This window comes from Rousettus aegyptiacus, unplaced genomic scaffold (assembly GCF_014176215.1).
Source record: "Rousettus aegyptiacus isolate mRouAeg1 unplaced genomic scaffold, mRouAeg1.p scaffold_m13_p_4, whole genome shotgun sequence".
NCBI lineage: Eukaryota > Metazoa > Chordata > Mammalia > Chiroptera > Pteropodidae > Rousettus > Rousettus aegyptiacus.
In genome coordinates, this window is record NW_023416307.1 from 154,384,508 (window position 1) to 154,400,947 (window position 16,440).

At 35.5% G+C, this 16,440-nt stretch overlaps 1 protein-coding gene across 1 annotated transcript in view; it reads right to left on the reverse strand.

Moving 5' to 3' along the window:
• SMARCC1 (SWI/SNF related, matrix associated, actin dependent regulator of chromatin subfamily c member 1) overlaps nt 1-16,440 on the reverse strand; it is a 123,671-nt gene that overhangs the window by 83,757 nt on the left and 23,474 nt on the right. The window contains exons 4-8 of the mRNA XM_016149805.2: nt 14,483-14,564; nt 13,294-13,386; nt 10,806-10,875; nt 8,782-8,851; nt 4,848-4,923 (exon numbers count right to left, since the gene is read on the reverse strand). Coding sequence (XP_016005291.2) covers nt 4,848-4,923; nt 8,782-8,851; nt 10,806-10,875; nt 13,294-13,386; nt 14,483-14,564 — 391 coding nt within the window. The remainder of the gene's footprint in view (nt 1-4,847; nt 4,924-8,781; nt 8,852-10,805; nt 10,876-13,293; nt 13,387-14,482; nt 14,565-16,440) is intronic.

Consider the following 16,440-nt stretch of genomic DNA (forward strand, 5'->3'; position numbering starts at 1 on the left):
GAGTCCCCAGTTATATACCTAACTGGAGGCAAAACCTGGATTTGCACTGAGCTGTCTAAGCTCCTCTAAAAACCACTATGCTCTATTATCTTTTTCATAAAAATACCTTGGGGTCAGAATAACATAACTGGTTATGTGGTGTTGGGCAAAATTACCTAACTTCTGGAGACCAGTCTCCTTATCAATAAGATAGTATCGTGGTAAATTCTGCTATCGATCCTAGTCCTAAATTTCAAACACTACAATCTTAAGGAAAATATGTTTCTAAAAACCCTTTCGTAGTAATTTACATTGTTATGTGGCTCATGAGTCGTATACTTTATTCCTTTAATCGACATTTTTTTCCCAAGTACAACTTACTGCTTGACTAGCCAGATGTGAAACATACCCCACCTTTGTGACGGTACACGAAGATACATGTTTGAAACTGATAAGCCATCTTGGGGGCTAAGTAGTTCCAACGTTAGAACATATTTCAGAAGCTGTCAAGTTTTCAACAATAAACTGAAAGAACTCTTTTAAGCCAATAAAAGACTGGTTTGGGTATAAGTTCTTAGATAACATTTAAAGGCAGATTTTTTCCCCTTTATTATTTATTTAAATCACTGAAGGTAATGGGGTAATTAATATATACAGCAGGGGTTAGTAAATTTTTTCTTAGGGGTCACACAGTAAATACTTTAGGCTTGCAAATCATATGGTCTCTGTCCCAACTACCCAACTCTGCTGCTACAGGGCGAAAGCAGCCATGAATAATACGTGAACAAATGGGGTGGTGGCAAGCCAACACAATTTAATGTACGAAAACCAGGTGACTATGATTTGCCACAATGGGTTCTGATTTGCCACCCTTCTAAAATTAGTTTTATACAACTGACACTCGTGTAAAACTTAAGGCACAAAAAATGCTTTAAAAACGTATTGTAATTACTATATATGATCATTCTTAAGATGATCAATGAAGTGTGAATAAACTTGTACAACTTTACTGAAAGATATAAATACCTAAATAAATTGGGAGATAAATCGCATCCACGGATTGAGTCAGTATTATAAAGATGTCAGTTTTCTCTAAATTGTTCTATAGATTCGATTTAATTCTAACCAAAATCCCAATAAATGTATATTTCATAGAGATCTCAACAAGTTGATTCTAAAATTTATACAAAGACAAATACCCAAGTCCCACAAGATTCCTAAAGAAAAAAGAGAGAATACTCGAGTGTGAACAAACTGACAACTAAAACTTTACAGAGTCCAGAAACAAATCTACATATAAAAAAAAATTACTTTTCATAGAAATGGCATAGATCAATGGAGAGAGGAAACCAGCTTTGACATTATTCCTTCTTGAAGGCTTAGTTTGATCTGGCACCACATGGGGAAAACTTTTTTCCTACAGCATAACATTTTAAAAATTAATTCCAGGTGGATTAAAGATCTATAAATAAAAGGCCAAACTAAAGAACTTTATAAAACATAGGAAAATATCGTGATGACCTTAGGATTGAAAAAAGGCAAGCTACTAGGAAACCAGATTTTTAGCACATATAATTGATGGTTAGTATATGGATGATCTGAAGAACACCTACAAAGAAAGAAAGATACTGCAGTGACAAAAAGAGCAAAAGATGGGAGCAAGCATGTTACAAAAGAGGAAACGTCAAAGGCCAAAGAATTCATGAAATGATGAAAAAACTACTCAGTAATAAGAGAAATACAAGTTAAAACCACAATGAAATATACCAGACAGGCAAATATTACAGTCAGAAAATATCAAGTGTTGGGCAGGACAGGGAGTATTCAGAAAACTTACACATTCCTTGTAAGTTGCAAAAGTAATTTTTACAACCATCAGGAAGCAATATGGCACTGTTTAGAAAAGGCATGACCCAGGATTCCATTCTGAACACATGTTAAAAAGGAGGTATGTTTGAGAAAGTTCACAGTAGCACCATTCATAATACCTGAAGTAGAAACAACCACACACCCACCCAAATGACAACAGATGTGACACATTCACACCAAAGATTATTTACACAACCATATACTATGGATGAAATGTCAAGAATATAATGCTAAAAGGAAAGTCACAAAAGAATGTTAATATTGACTCCACTGATATCTGAAGCTTTTGAAACATGAAAACTAAAAGAGGGTGCAGTTACGCATATATATGTGGTAAAACTGTAGTGGAAAAGGATAAGAAAAACATTTAGAGTAATAGTTATCTCAGCATGGGCAGGACAAAGGATGAACACTTGGACTGCTACAAAATTAATGGTAATGTTCGTGTTTATGGAGATTAGTAAACATTCAGGTGTTTGTTTTACTGCGATTCGTTACTATCCATATTTTATAAACGTTTATATTTACAATTTAATTTTTAAATTAAAGTGTTACCTTTGTCATAGCAATCATGTTTCCTTTAGAAGGACAAAACAATACATGAGCATTGTTCTATAAAATACAGAAAATGAAATACAGAATTCCTGATCAAATTTTCTAAAGACACATGGTTAGCTCTTCTTCCCTAGGTTTCAGTGAATAAGATCACCAAGTATTAAAAAGCATTCTATTAGGGTACGATTCTGTTTTTAAGTCAAATAAAATTATATGTTCAAGAAGAAAAAGTACATAACACGTGACTTTTTAAGAGCACATACATTTATTTTAAAATGGAGAATGGAGGGTATAAATTGTAATGGTATTTAGATTTCATGGGATCCATTAAGGAATATTATTTAAATATGACAGATTCCACATACTCAACAATTTAAATTTCTAATGAAAACTAAACAGAGAACACTTCTCACACATCAGGACTGGCAAAACGTAATAAGAGCCTGACTGGACGCACAGTCGGCGAGGCTCTGCGGGAAGCGGCGCTCTGCCCTCACCGCTTACGAGACGCAGAACGGCACAAACTCCCACTGGAGAGGCACAAAGGTGGCAAAACTGCAGATCTTTTCACATACTCTGCAACCCAGCAACCCTAATACTAAAAATACACGGCAATGATACACCTCAAACAATATGAAAGTACATATGGCACGAGGCTATTTACCGCAGCTTGCTGTCATTCTGCAATAGTGCAAGCTACTCAAATTTCAAAGCATAAGCAACTAGTGTTAACTACAGGACATATACATACGCTGGTATGAACACCAAGGACATCCAGGAAAGACCATTAGTTGAAAAAGCAAAGTATACAAGAGGAAAATAAAAAGCATGCCAACGCTATATACCTTGATCATTCTACAAGGAATGGGGGGAAGGGGATAGAAGGAATCCATGAGAAAATAGACATTGTTTGGAAGCCTGTTTGAATTCTATATATTCAAAATGTAAATGAGAAGAAGGAAACACTAAAACTGAAAACCATAAAAAAAAAATCCAATTGTACTTCAAGTAAGTTAACAACCTGATTGAAGGGAGGTCAGAAAGGGTTAATCCAAGTAACTCATGGCACACTATTTGTCCATGCACCTGTCTTGGGCAGGGCAGGGGGATGGCGAGAACCATGCACATATTTTAGTATTCTGTTTATTGTAGTGCCATGGGCAATGCTGTGAAACTATCCAATTGTAAATGTGTTGATGTTGGGTGCCAGGGTCCTTACACTAGAAGAGACACATAAACATGGAATAAGGGAGGACAATATGGAAAAGGAAACTGTGGGGATGGATCAGAATTATTCATAAAATGTTTATTATGTATATCTGCACATGTTTATGCACATACACTTGTGTTTATACATACATAATAGTTATATTTTATCCTTTTCTGGCCAGAAAGGGTCTAGAAGCAAAGACACTTCGGTGACAATGAGCTCACACCTACACCCAGATCTTGGTCTCTAATACCTTTTCGTACTAGAAGGAATGACAGCTCTTGGATAAACGGCGGATTCTAGGCATGAGGAATGAAGGCACCAGATGAGAAAAATGGTAATGTTACAGTAAAACCAGGAAGACAGTATCTTAACAATCAGCCAATATGGGAAAAATGGACAATGTGTATCCTGATGTGATGTAATAAGATATAATATTACTTATATAGTATTGCAGCAAAAATGCATAGCCTGAATATAATAATGAGGAAATATCACATAAACTCAAATTCAGAGACATCTAAAAAAATTGGCCTATACATTTCAAAAATGCTAATGTCACAGAAGAGAAAGAAAGGATGAAAGTTCCAGATTAAAGTAGATTAAAGAGATAGGATAACTAAATGCAGCGTGCAATTCTGAACTGAATCCTGTATAAGGAAAAGCTTAGTATAAAACTTACTGTATCACTGTGACAATTGGTGAAAATGGAATATGGACTCTACATCAGGTGATAATATTGTTTTAAGAATTAACTTCCTAAAGTAATTAACAACAAGAGAATCTGGAAAAGTATACGGTAATACTTTGTTTTGTATTATTATTTTAAGTTTCATAATTATTTCCATGTTAGAAGTTAAAAAATAAGAGTCAATGCGTGGACTCTTACCATTATAATAGAAATGCTTAGTAAAACTAGTCTCCACTGTAATAAAAGGCACACAGGCACTGCTTCCAGCCTTCCTAAATGACACCATCAGTGATGTTCGACTCCACTCCTCACACTCTATCTCAAATCATGATCAACCTGGCTTTGAGGTCTCCTCAAATATCACTGCAGACATTTCATCGAGGACCTAGATAACGAGGCCTTCATAGCCACCGGATAGCTCTTAACAGGATGACGAGAAAGGAAGATCATTATTCTGTATCTCCTTCAGAAACATTGTGGAGAATAGCTGAAAAGAGCTGTTAAGTTATGTAAGAATACATTTTTAAAAAAAGAATCTTTCACCTTCCATGGCTTTTCTGGAATTGGTGGATCTTCAACTTCCGCATCGACATCATTACTATGGACCCAAGTATCATAGCTATAAAGGAAATGGAAAAAAAAAATTAGAACCTGAATTCATTCATTGAAAAGACTTTTCTCAAAAGGTCAAATATATTTTAGAAAAACTATTAGGATCCAGTAACAGCAATCTGCCACACACTTTTGTGTTCACCAGGCTAACAAGAACACTCTTCTGTGGAGTTCTACAGTAATTCACATCGTTAAACTCAAAGCTCAAGCCTCAGTCCACAGAATTTCAAAGAGGTGATCACTCGCTCCTCAAAGCATTTCCCTACTTGGCCTCGGACCATACTATTGACCGGTGTTCCTTATGGTCAGCAGCCTCTCCTCAGTCTCCACTGCCAGTTTCTCCTCTTCCCCCACATTTCCTCAACATTGGAAGGTCTCAGGTTTCAGTTTTTGAAACAATCAAATTCTTATCCATGCATTCTCTTGGTGATCTCATGCAGGCCCATGGCTTCAAATATATATTGACAACTTAAAATCTACCTGTCCTCTGAATTCTGGCCACAAGAGTCCACCTGCCAATTTCACATCTCTTATATGTCTAATAAGACTTTTAAGCTTATCATACTCAAAATTCAACATATAATGCCATCCCTACCCCACCAATGTACTCTAAACAATCACTCCATTCTCAGTAAATGCCAACTCTATCTTTCCAGTTGTTCTGGCCAAAATCCTTGGAGATCTCCTTGACTTCACTCTCAGGCACATCTTACAAACAATTAACAACCTGTATCAGCTCCGCCTTTAAAACATGTCCAGACTCTATCTACCTCTCCTTCTTCCACTTCTGCCCAAAGCCCATGAAGAGTCTGGAATTCACATAGCAATCGGAGTGATGCTTTTGAAAACTAAATCAGTCCACATCACTCCACTGTTCAAAACCTTCCAACAACTCCTACCTAAGTTCAGAGTGAAAGTCAAAATCCTTACAGTAGCTTGCCGAGGCCTCGTGATATGGTCCTACGGCTGCCGCTCTGGCCCCATCTTCTACTCTCGCCTCACTCATAATATATTCACGCCACATGGGCTTTAGTGGTATTCTTTAAACACGTCAGGCAGTGGCCATTTTATGCTCTTTACATATATGTTCCTCACTACCCAGATATCCATCGAGCTCAATCCCTCTTCCTCTTATCTTCACATCTCTTAGCTCAAAGGTTCTCAGTGAGGTTCTCTTGTCAGTGAGGTTCAACTCACTGATATAAATCACTTCCCCCTAAGCCTCCACAATAAGCACAAAATTATCTACCAAATTAAAACTGGTCAATGCTACTATACTGGCCAATAGTGATGTCTACATGAGATACAAGTATGGCAACAAGCACTGGCTTCCTGCAGCCGCTGCGCAGACGTCGGTGCAAAAGCGTCTGGAACAAGCACATCTCCATGTGTCTATCAACAGCACTCCGGTAAGTGTGCTAGGAACACTTAAACATGAGCTGGGGGGAGATGGTCCTTTGCCAATTAACTAACTATACCAGGTAAAGATTCCAATGGGAAGAAAAAACAGGTAACCTTATATTCTTTAAAATTATGAGTAGAAAATGTTACACAGGTAGGAGTGAAGCCACAAACTACAGTTTTAAAAATGAACTAACAAGGCTCCTCGAAAAGACCTGAGCTGGCCACTACATCTTACTTGATGCAAAAAGAAAAGGCTAGCAAACAGGCTTGTAATGTACTGTTATAAAGTTTACTTCAACTCTTTACTTACATAGCTTGTCATTATAAACTTGAGTCTCCATCTAAGTTTTAAAAGGCAAACTGACTTCCTATAACATTGAAAGGTTTGTTTTAATAGTGCCAAGGACTACTCGAAGGCTCAAGACTTAGAAACATTTCATAAAAAGCGTTATTAAAATGTTATTATTTAAAAAACTGTTAGTTCATTTAAAGTAGTCAATTATGCTTCAGAAGAGGTTGATTATAGTCTATGGCCATACCACCCTGAACACACACGATCTCATCTGATCTCAGAAGCTAGCAGGGTCGGGCCTGGTTAGTACTTGGATGGGAAAAGAGGTTGATTAGCAAGATGACTAGATTTGGTTCTAATTCAGTCAAACTGTAAAAGGACTATGCATATGCTCTTTAAATTTTGAACATATCTAAAGACATATTTTTCTTTAAAAAATATATTTACATGAAAAAGTTATTCAAATAGGTTAACTTAAAAACAGTACACAATCAGACATTCTGTGTTTCATAATGAACATATATACCAAAGCAAGACCTGTCCCCCTTCACTAAACTGAAATGAATTCTGATCAGCTCTAGATCTAACGACCAACATAAAGGAAATACAGAGAACAGAGAAACATGTTCAAATCACCACAGTGACGTCATAAAAACCCCACACTGTGCTAAACTGCAAGACAACCTGCTTCCTTAAATAATACATCTGCTGGAGGGTGAGCGGGGGTGGAGGGAGCTATAAATTGAAAAGTACTTTGGAAATATATCAACTAAGCACAAGATGTGGCTGAATTCTAACAAATATCAATCAATCAAGTATCACTTATGCGACAATACTATTTGATATTATAGAATTTTGTTAACTTTTTTCTTTAGCTTTTAGAAATACAGATTAAAATTTTACTGAAATATTAAAATATGTTTGGGATTTACTTCCAAAATACAAGGAGGCTAGAAGTGGACGTGGGTACAGCTCAAAGACGACTGTGGTCTGACGTGAAAAACCCAGAGTGGGGAGAATCCCCACCTCGAGACCATAGTGAACTGAACACCTGAGCAGCTGTCCTGCAGGTTTAAGAGGATGTGCACGTGGAAGCTTATGTGCATTCCCAACTATGTGGGCGTGACATTAAACAAAGACCGCCACTTTTGCTAACATCTAGCTCTTATCTATAATATTCTTTATTCATATTTAAATACTGACACATAGCATGAGTTATGATACATAAAAATTGCTCCACCACTAGCGTGATTTTTTCTGTTCTTGACAGAAATTTATTTTAGACATGAAATAATTTCATCCTTAATAGTATGGCATGAAGTTTTTCAAAAAACAAATATGACATCATAAAATATCAAGAAGAGAAATTCATTTCTTAAAGGAAATAAATCTAAATTAACAGTCTAAAACCATACTAAGAAACTATTTTGGTAAGCGCAGCAAACGTATCAATTTATTAACTCGTTTCCCATTTTGCCAGCGGCGCTTGCAGCTGCAGCATTTACCCCAAGTTAACTCGCGGGTTACAGTTCTAACCTCACCCCCAAAGTCTGTCACAAAATAGCTCATTTTTATTATTGTTTTTGCATTGTTCTAGTATAGTATAGTCATTGGAAACCAATGACTATTTATAGCATTGTTTTTAGTAGTGGTATTTCTATTTACAAAATATAGTAATTCTCAATCACTAAAAATGTCAAATCCTAGAAAATGTAGCATTCCTAAGCAAAATGTTATCATCCTTGAACAGTTGTTAACTGAAGATTTGTTTGATGACTCCGATCTATGTACACATTTCTGTTACATTAGGATTAGAGACAAGTTGTTTAGAAATAACTCCAAGAACAGTTTTTATATTTCATTTTTACCCTGAAACCCAGTCAGATTTGCTTCAGCCTCAAAGAGTGTGTTTATGTAAAATTAAAACTAACGTGGCAGCGAGCTGCATTTTTTTTCTAAACAGGAAACGGGTTAAGAATAAAGTCATGTGACTTCATGAGAATTCCATAATTTAAATAAGAAAACGGTCAAAAGTCTCATAAGAGTAAGATCAATACTATAATTAATCACCAAAGTTGTCACTATTCATAAAATAAAACTACATATATAAGTAACCCGGGCTGCATCGACAAAAACCTGATACCAGATCTCAGGACACATCAGCGTTACCTGTCTGGGTAAAACCCCCAATGCACTAGCACCTGCTTGTCTTTTCTCATCACAGGTCGCAACCACTCTTCTGAAAGGGAAAAAGAAAAATCTTTAGTGAAACTGACAAAACAAAAACCTATTATTTAGACTTAATTTTTACTGAGAATTTCTAGTTTGCTAAGAGGTCTCGCCAAAAAAAATTTTCTCATATTTGTTATCTACCACATTTTAAAAGCAAGTTAAATATTTAAAAAAAATCATTATATTAAAATTTAAATTTAAATGCCATCTCTTAACAATAGCAATACCAAGCAAGCATCAGTAAGTAGTAAACTAGGCTGTATTAAACAAAGGGAAAAAACATGAAGAAGGAATTACTAAGTAGCTATGATAAAACAACTGCAGTTCAACTCTTCGGTAAAACGCAATTAAAAAAAAAAAAAAAAGTTCACAGCCTAAACATTTACATCAGCGTTTGGAGAAATCAGAGTTAGCCAGCAACAGAATCAGTATTCTATCACACACAGCTATCCACCACTCCCATCTAGTGGACACCAACTGCTACTACCTAACCAGATAAAATCTGAGAAACCAGTGAAAACACTGAGGTTTCTTACTTTTTAAAAGCATAATAATCACAGAGCTAAAACTTTAACTGTTACAAATAAAATCAAACTTTCGGCTATCAAAACTAATGATGAAAGACTTAACTGCAACTGTTAAAACTATACAACTCCTGGAGGAAAAGGTAAGTGTAAAACTTCATGAATGGATAGGCAATAGTTTCCTAGATTTGACACCAAACACAAAAGTGAGTAACTATCCAACCAATCAAACCAACCGACCTAACCACTTATGACTGTTTTTCGATATCCGTAGAATCTGTAGTAACGTCCTCCTTCCACTCTTGACAGCATGATTCTAATAGCCTTATTAGTCTTTTCTAAGAATCATTTCTGACACCGCTGAGCACTCTGCTATTGTAAATTCTGTACTTAATTTCTGCTCATTATTTATTTCCTTCTTTCTGTAGCCCTAATTTGATATTATTTTTCTAAATTCTTAAGGATGTGTGGATTTTTCAGTCTTACTTCTTTCCAAATATACACATTTAAATATGTAAATTCCCCTCTAGATATAGCATTAGCTGTGTCCTATGAAATTTAATGTTCTTATGCTTTATAAATCATTTCATAATTATTCAGATCCCAAGATCTCCCATTTCCATTGTAATTTCTTCTTTGACCCATGGGTTATTTGGCAATATATATTTAATTTTCAAGCATACAGAAATTGTCTGGTAATCTTTCTGTCACTGTCTTCCAGGATAATGCACTGGGGTCAGGGAAAAAAACCTAAGTGTGGGGTAATTAGCAACTCAATTCTGATATAATTTGGCTTCTTGAGGATACACTGTGCTTACCAGAATACCTGACCCTTACATGACATTTATTTCTCAAACTGAACTAATTAATTTTGTGAATTAATAATTCATGCTGTTTCCCAACTTTCCAACCTCTGAAAGAACAGTTAGTACACACCAGTTTCCACAAGTCTAATGAACTCTGGCTACTGACAAAATCAACTTTCAGGATAACGAGGTTGAAGATCAGAATCTGAACCACTGTAAAATGCACCAAACTAACACAGTTCTGAGACGCCCTGGGCAGACAACCAGTAAGCCAATCTTCTCCAGGAATGTTCTTCAATCTTCCATGTCTCTTAATTTTCAGAACACAAAAGACGCTGCAAACATTAACAAAGTAAATACAGGGTGCCTAGACTTCGCACCCAGTTAACAATTACCAACAAATAAATAAGTCTAATGATTAGAAAGTTGGACACCACAGAATGGTTGCTTAGCCCAATTCAGCAAAGAAAAAAAAAAACCCAGAAAATTACAAATTTAAATAATCTGCAGAACTTATTTAATACCTGAAAGTCTTTCTAAAACAAGCTGGTTATATTGTTTAAACCTCTGCTAATATAACAAAATCTAGTGAAGTAAGAGTTTATTGGTTCACACTGAAAAACTAACTTACCATCCTCTTGTGAGGAAGGATATGGATAAATGTGGTGGGAAGCTTTTGACTTCTCATCAGTAAATGTCCCCTGAAAAGCAAATGAACAAATAACGTAAAAATAAAGCATGTGGCCAACAGAATATGAGATGCCAGATGTCAAATACCTAAAAATTATGAAGACATTATTTTACTTATTATATTTTAAAAATATTATTTTAAGACTATAATATTTTTTAGCCAAGAAAAGGGATAGTGATTAACGACAAAAATCGATTATCTATAGATACAGTGTATACTGCTGTATAGAAAAAATAATATGAGTACATCTCAGCTAATTCTCAATGTATCTCTCTCTGGGTGACCTTGGCAGTAATATGAATGTCTCTAACTAAACGTAAGCTACTTCCAACTCATCATAGATTACCATCATTACCTGAAGTGAATCAATGCAGGATTATGGCCGTGAGCCAGACATAACCTAGGGCTACATGTATAAAGGATGGACGCTGACTTGGCTCTAGCAGGGATATATGCTACTCTCGTTGTAAGGCAACACCAGTAAAGTGGGTGATATAAATGCCAAAGTCAAGTTCAGCCAGGCCACAGCTAGAATACGGCGTGCAGTCTACACCATGACTTGGAAAACATTTAGACACAAAAGCGCTCATTCTAGACACCATAACAATAATGAGAAATATTAAAATCAGGTGCAAGCAGCAACTGAACAAAATTTCCTGAATTTGGTCTTTGACAATGAGTATTACAATCAGAAAACATAATAATGCTATTTTTAAATGGCATTCTAAAATTTTAAAATTTAGGGCTAAAGATGAATCAGCTACTAAATATGGTAAGGAATTCTCAATCGTTAGATGGGTTTAGGCGCGCTTTTGAACAGCCACAGGAGAGGCCAAAAAGGGGGGTGGCCACAACTAACAAGTGTGAGGCGACAGCCAGGAGGCCACAGTATTTAACATTTAAGACTCTGGCCTCCTGGAGTCCATCAGACTGGCATGGGTTTCAACTGGCTCTACCATTTGTTACTTGCCTGATATGGGACAAGTATCTAAGTTTTTTGTACTTTGATGTCTTCTGTGAAATACAGTAATAACATCTTTTTCACAAGAATTTTATTAGGACTAAGTTAAAGATGCAAAGAGCTAAGAATAGTGCTCCAACAATGGAGTTATTAATACATTTTCAATGCCTGAGCAAATGTCTGATCACAAGTATTCAATAACATTGATTCTTAGCTCTTAAGGTCTCTTCCCTAAGAGTCTATGCAACCAGATGATCTTTATATCCCTCTGGAAATTCTCCCCAGAAAAAATCAGTAAGTCAGATTTCCTAAGAACTATGACAATTCAATGTTCAGTAAAACAGTAGAAAAATTATACAAACTTTTTCCAAGATGATTTGGTAGCAATAAGAGTAGGTAATTTCAGCTTGAAGGCAAAATCACCTGTTGGTTAATTTGTTCCATTTCTGCCCTCTATTTTTCCATGTGGAAAGAAGCTACACTTGACAGCCACTCCAATAAACAGCCCCATAGAGAAAAGGTTAAGTGACTTGTTCAAAACCATGCTAGTACCTGGACTTCAGACTGATTTGACAACACAATTTTATCACCTTTCTCTTTGGTAGGGATGTTTTTACATAGATAAATATATAAAACTGTACTAAATCTCCAACTGTAAGCAGTGTTAGAAACCTTTGTTTCAAGAACTTGGAAAATATTTTACTATATGCTAAAACAATTCATTTGGCAATCTCCCACACACCAGAAAACAGATATTTAATGAGGTTTCTCAATTAATCCTAAAGATTGGTAAAACTTTGTCACTCAAGTGATATTGTTTCAGAAACTTATTTTCTACCTGGGTGTCCTTGGCTAGTTCACCATAACATGAATCTGCTTACAGTTTAGCCACATGACCTACAGGCAGTAAATACCTAAGGTCTCGTCCTAAAATGAAGTTACAGGAACAAGGTGAAGGTGTTAGAAATTAGCACTGGTAGCTGTGAATCAAGACAAAGTAAGCTTATAGGAAAAACAGAATTTTCCAGTCATTTTTTTAAAGCCACAAATATTCATACAATACATATAATGAAGGGGGGACCAGGTTTACTTAGTAATATTTGATCTCTTCGTATCAAAGATTATGTCACCAACTCCCATTCTGTTTGACTTTGTTATCATAGCAATGTAGAATGCACTGTGATGGCTCCACACCAATGACTTTATTAAATGCTTCTCTAGGATACCTGCGTGTATCAAATCATCACATCATATCCCTTAAACTTACACAATGTCACGTGTCAGTTCTATCTCAATAACGCTAGGGAAAAACATTACCTAGGCTAAAAACTGAAAGTGAATGGAGAGAAAAAAATCTGGTATTATAAGAACTCAGAGAGAAAACTTTCATTTAATGCAGACAGAAACAGAAATCAAGATACTATGGTTGACATTTATAAGACGTTCTGAAGTGATCGTGTCTATTACCTGATGTCGTTTGATGATATCTTTCAATTTGTTAGCCAACTTCAGATCAATGTCTGGAATGAGGTAGATGTTGGGTCTGGTCAGGCAGTTGCTCTGAGGAAAAACGAGCAGATTTTGAAATTCTCTTGGTTTTGAAATAATGTCACATTATTTATGCATTGTCCTAATGGCAAAAGTTGGCATACAGCCTTGCATAAAATGGAAAGATGTACTTTAGTCTAGAATGTGAAAGTCTAATTTTAATATAAAACTAGGTGTTCAGCAGACTACTTAATGACATCCCATATCCTTTCTCTGCAGTCAGTACACCTGGACAAAAAAAAATGTCAAGAACTAAGACCTAAAGAAATCCATTACCTTTTTCATCAAGGTACCATACTGACATATTAATCCTCCTAGACGATTTTACCTGAACTTAACAACCTAGGTCAAATGAATGTTTTTACCTACACCTTTTACTGGGTAAGGGGAGGTGTGTGCCCATTTTGGCTCATCATATAATTTACTTAAAATACAAAGGCTATAGATTATAGCTCCTTTTTTTCCCCCCATTTCTAATCTAATACATAGCAGTGATTTTAAAAATGCATATTCACTCCTTAAACTATCATCAAAAATCAACCAACAACAAAAAAACTCAGTAATTTCGCTAGCTAATAGTCTATGAGATAAATTTTAGATATTAAGTTAATAATAATACCTAGCTAAATTTCTGCCAGTTGCCCTTCCCCAGGAAGGTTAATTCGATGATCATTATAAATTTACCAATTAATAAAAGTTCTAGGAAAGAAGAAAATTAAGTATTCTCTCCTCCGGTTTATAATCTAGTTGGGGAAATAAGATCTGTATTTATGGTATAACTATGAAATAAATCCACAGACAATGAGTGTATAAACAAGTGACTACTAGAATGAGAGAGTATTTACATTAACTATGAAAGGTTCAAATGAGTTAGGTGAAATTTAAAAAGAACAAAATCAAAGATTATATCACCAGAAGGTTAAGATCAATATTCTACACATGACGAGTTTTGTCATACTTACTGCTCTAATCTCCCCCTAAACCCATAAAAATAACAGACTTCAGAAAATTTTTTTCTTTGATTTTTTTGGCAATCAAATGAAACCAATCTTAGAACTGAAAGTATATTCAAGGAAAAAATTTGTAATAATTTGACTTTCTGAGTTACCTGCACCAATGTTTTTTCAATGTTCATAAACATCTCAACATTACGATCCATTCGGGATGGATTCTGTAGATCAAATCTCCGCCTAAAAGAAAAGAAATCATTAGTTAAGTTGTGTCCCATTTGAAACAAAAGTAGAAACTGCTTTTAGAATTCAGTGCAAATGAATTGGAAAGATTTGAAATTAACACTAGCACTCTACAAAGTGTGTGAGGGTATTCTTTCAGTAGTATAAAGCACGTGTCAATGACTAAAAGAATTAAATCTTATGACATTAATATCCACTCCGGTCAAAATGAAGAACCTATCCCATGAAGTATCCATTTTTCTTAAATCTTAGATATTTTGCATCGTATAGAAAAGTAGTCCACGGACACGAAGTCAGTGAACTACTATACCATTCAAGTATAAAGTCTATCTGCTTTACATATGCTTAAAGGCCATTTGCTCAAATTCAAGTGACTAACAGGAATTACAATTGTCCTCTTTGAAACTACTATTGTCCTAAATGTGGTAAAATTCATGTTTTTATCTTTACTTGAACCCTTTTCCCAATGTCTCTTAAGTACCCAAGCATAACATTCTGGTGTTGTCTTCACCTATTTTTAGTCATTTTCATATGGTCAAATCTTTACAAATTTGAATGCTTTATCCATATTTTTTGTTCAATACTTACTTTGCTTTTGCTCCATTTTAATTCCAGGGAAAAGAGTGTGTGGGCTATGAAGTCATACTGCACTGGGTTCTAATCCTGACCCCATTTTAGTCTTGAGTGATTTACTAATCCAAGGATCAATTTCTTCATGAATACAATGGCCCATTATGGGTTTTTATGAAGATAACATGAGATACACACGCTAAGATCTTAGTATAGTATTTATGCTTTAGTAACTGATCAAAAAATATTAACTATGGTTATAATTTTGCAATCATTACTACGATGTACCAGCTAGGATTAGGCAGTGAGTCCAGGCTCATGCTCTTACCTCTCACATCATCCTGTTTTACCCTGGAGATGCTTCCCCACACCTCCAACCTTTCTTTTAAACTCTGCAGCCTTTCTCAGATGTCACCGCCTACTCAATGGGCTTGTTCTATGGCTTCCACGATCAGTCCACAAGTCCCTTTCTCTATGAAGCTATTTCCATCTTCTTTCATATTCCTAACACACCCTGTGCACACTGCTGTTACAAGCCCACAAAAGAATCACCTCGTTGTTGAGACATTTCATTGGATGCCTTGAAAACGAGGACCAGATTTTTGAAAATGTATACCTATGTAAGCCTAGCGGATAACAGAATACGTGTCTTTATGAAGCGAACCACTCAATAAATTAATACGTATTGTGGCTGAAGTCTAACATTATGACTTTTTTCTTTATTATGCTAGGATAAGATTGAAATGTTTCCTAAAGTTATTCCAATTAAGAAATTCGGTAGTGTCCACTGAAATAAATAATTTAGAATTGAATTAGGTACAACTTTAAAAATGACATTTATAGGTAAGAGGGACCTCTGTCCTGATTAACCATACCTTGATTTAACCTTTGTACACAGAACTTTTCCTTAAATCCCATTCTTTTGGCTTTTGAGTATCCTCCTTCCCTAACCTCCTCTGTGGGGGTAGGTTAGAAATTCCAAACACGATGCAATATCTTTCTTCCTTCAATTGTACACCTGAAACTTACTAGATTTCGTTAACCAATGTCACCATAATTTAAAAAATAAATTAATTTAAAAAAAAGGAAAAAGAAATTCCAAGCAATTGCCATTAATTGTAAGGACAACAGATTACAACTGCAACAACCCCTTACAGCTGACAGCCTTCCCGAGTTATTTCAGCACGATAAAAAGAGGTATGTGTATGTCTCCCCTTGCTAAAGATGGCGCGTCTCTCCTTCACAAGCTTCTGATAATAGAATTATATCCAGAAATGCATCACTTACAGAACTGCTTATGCAA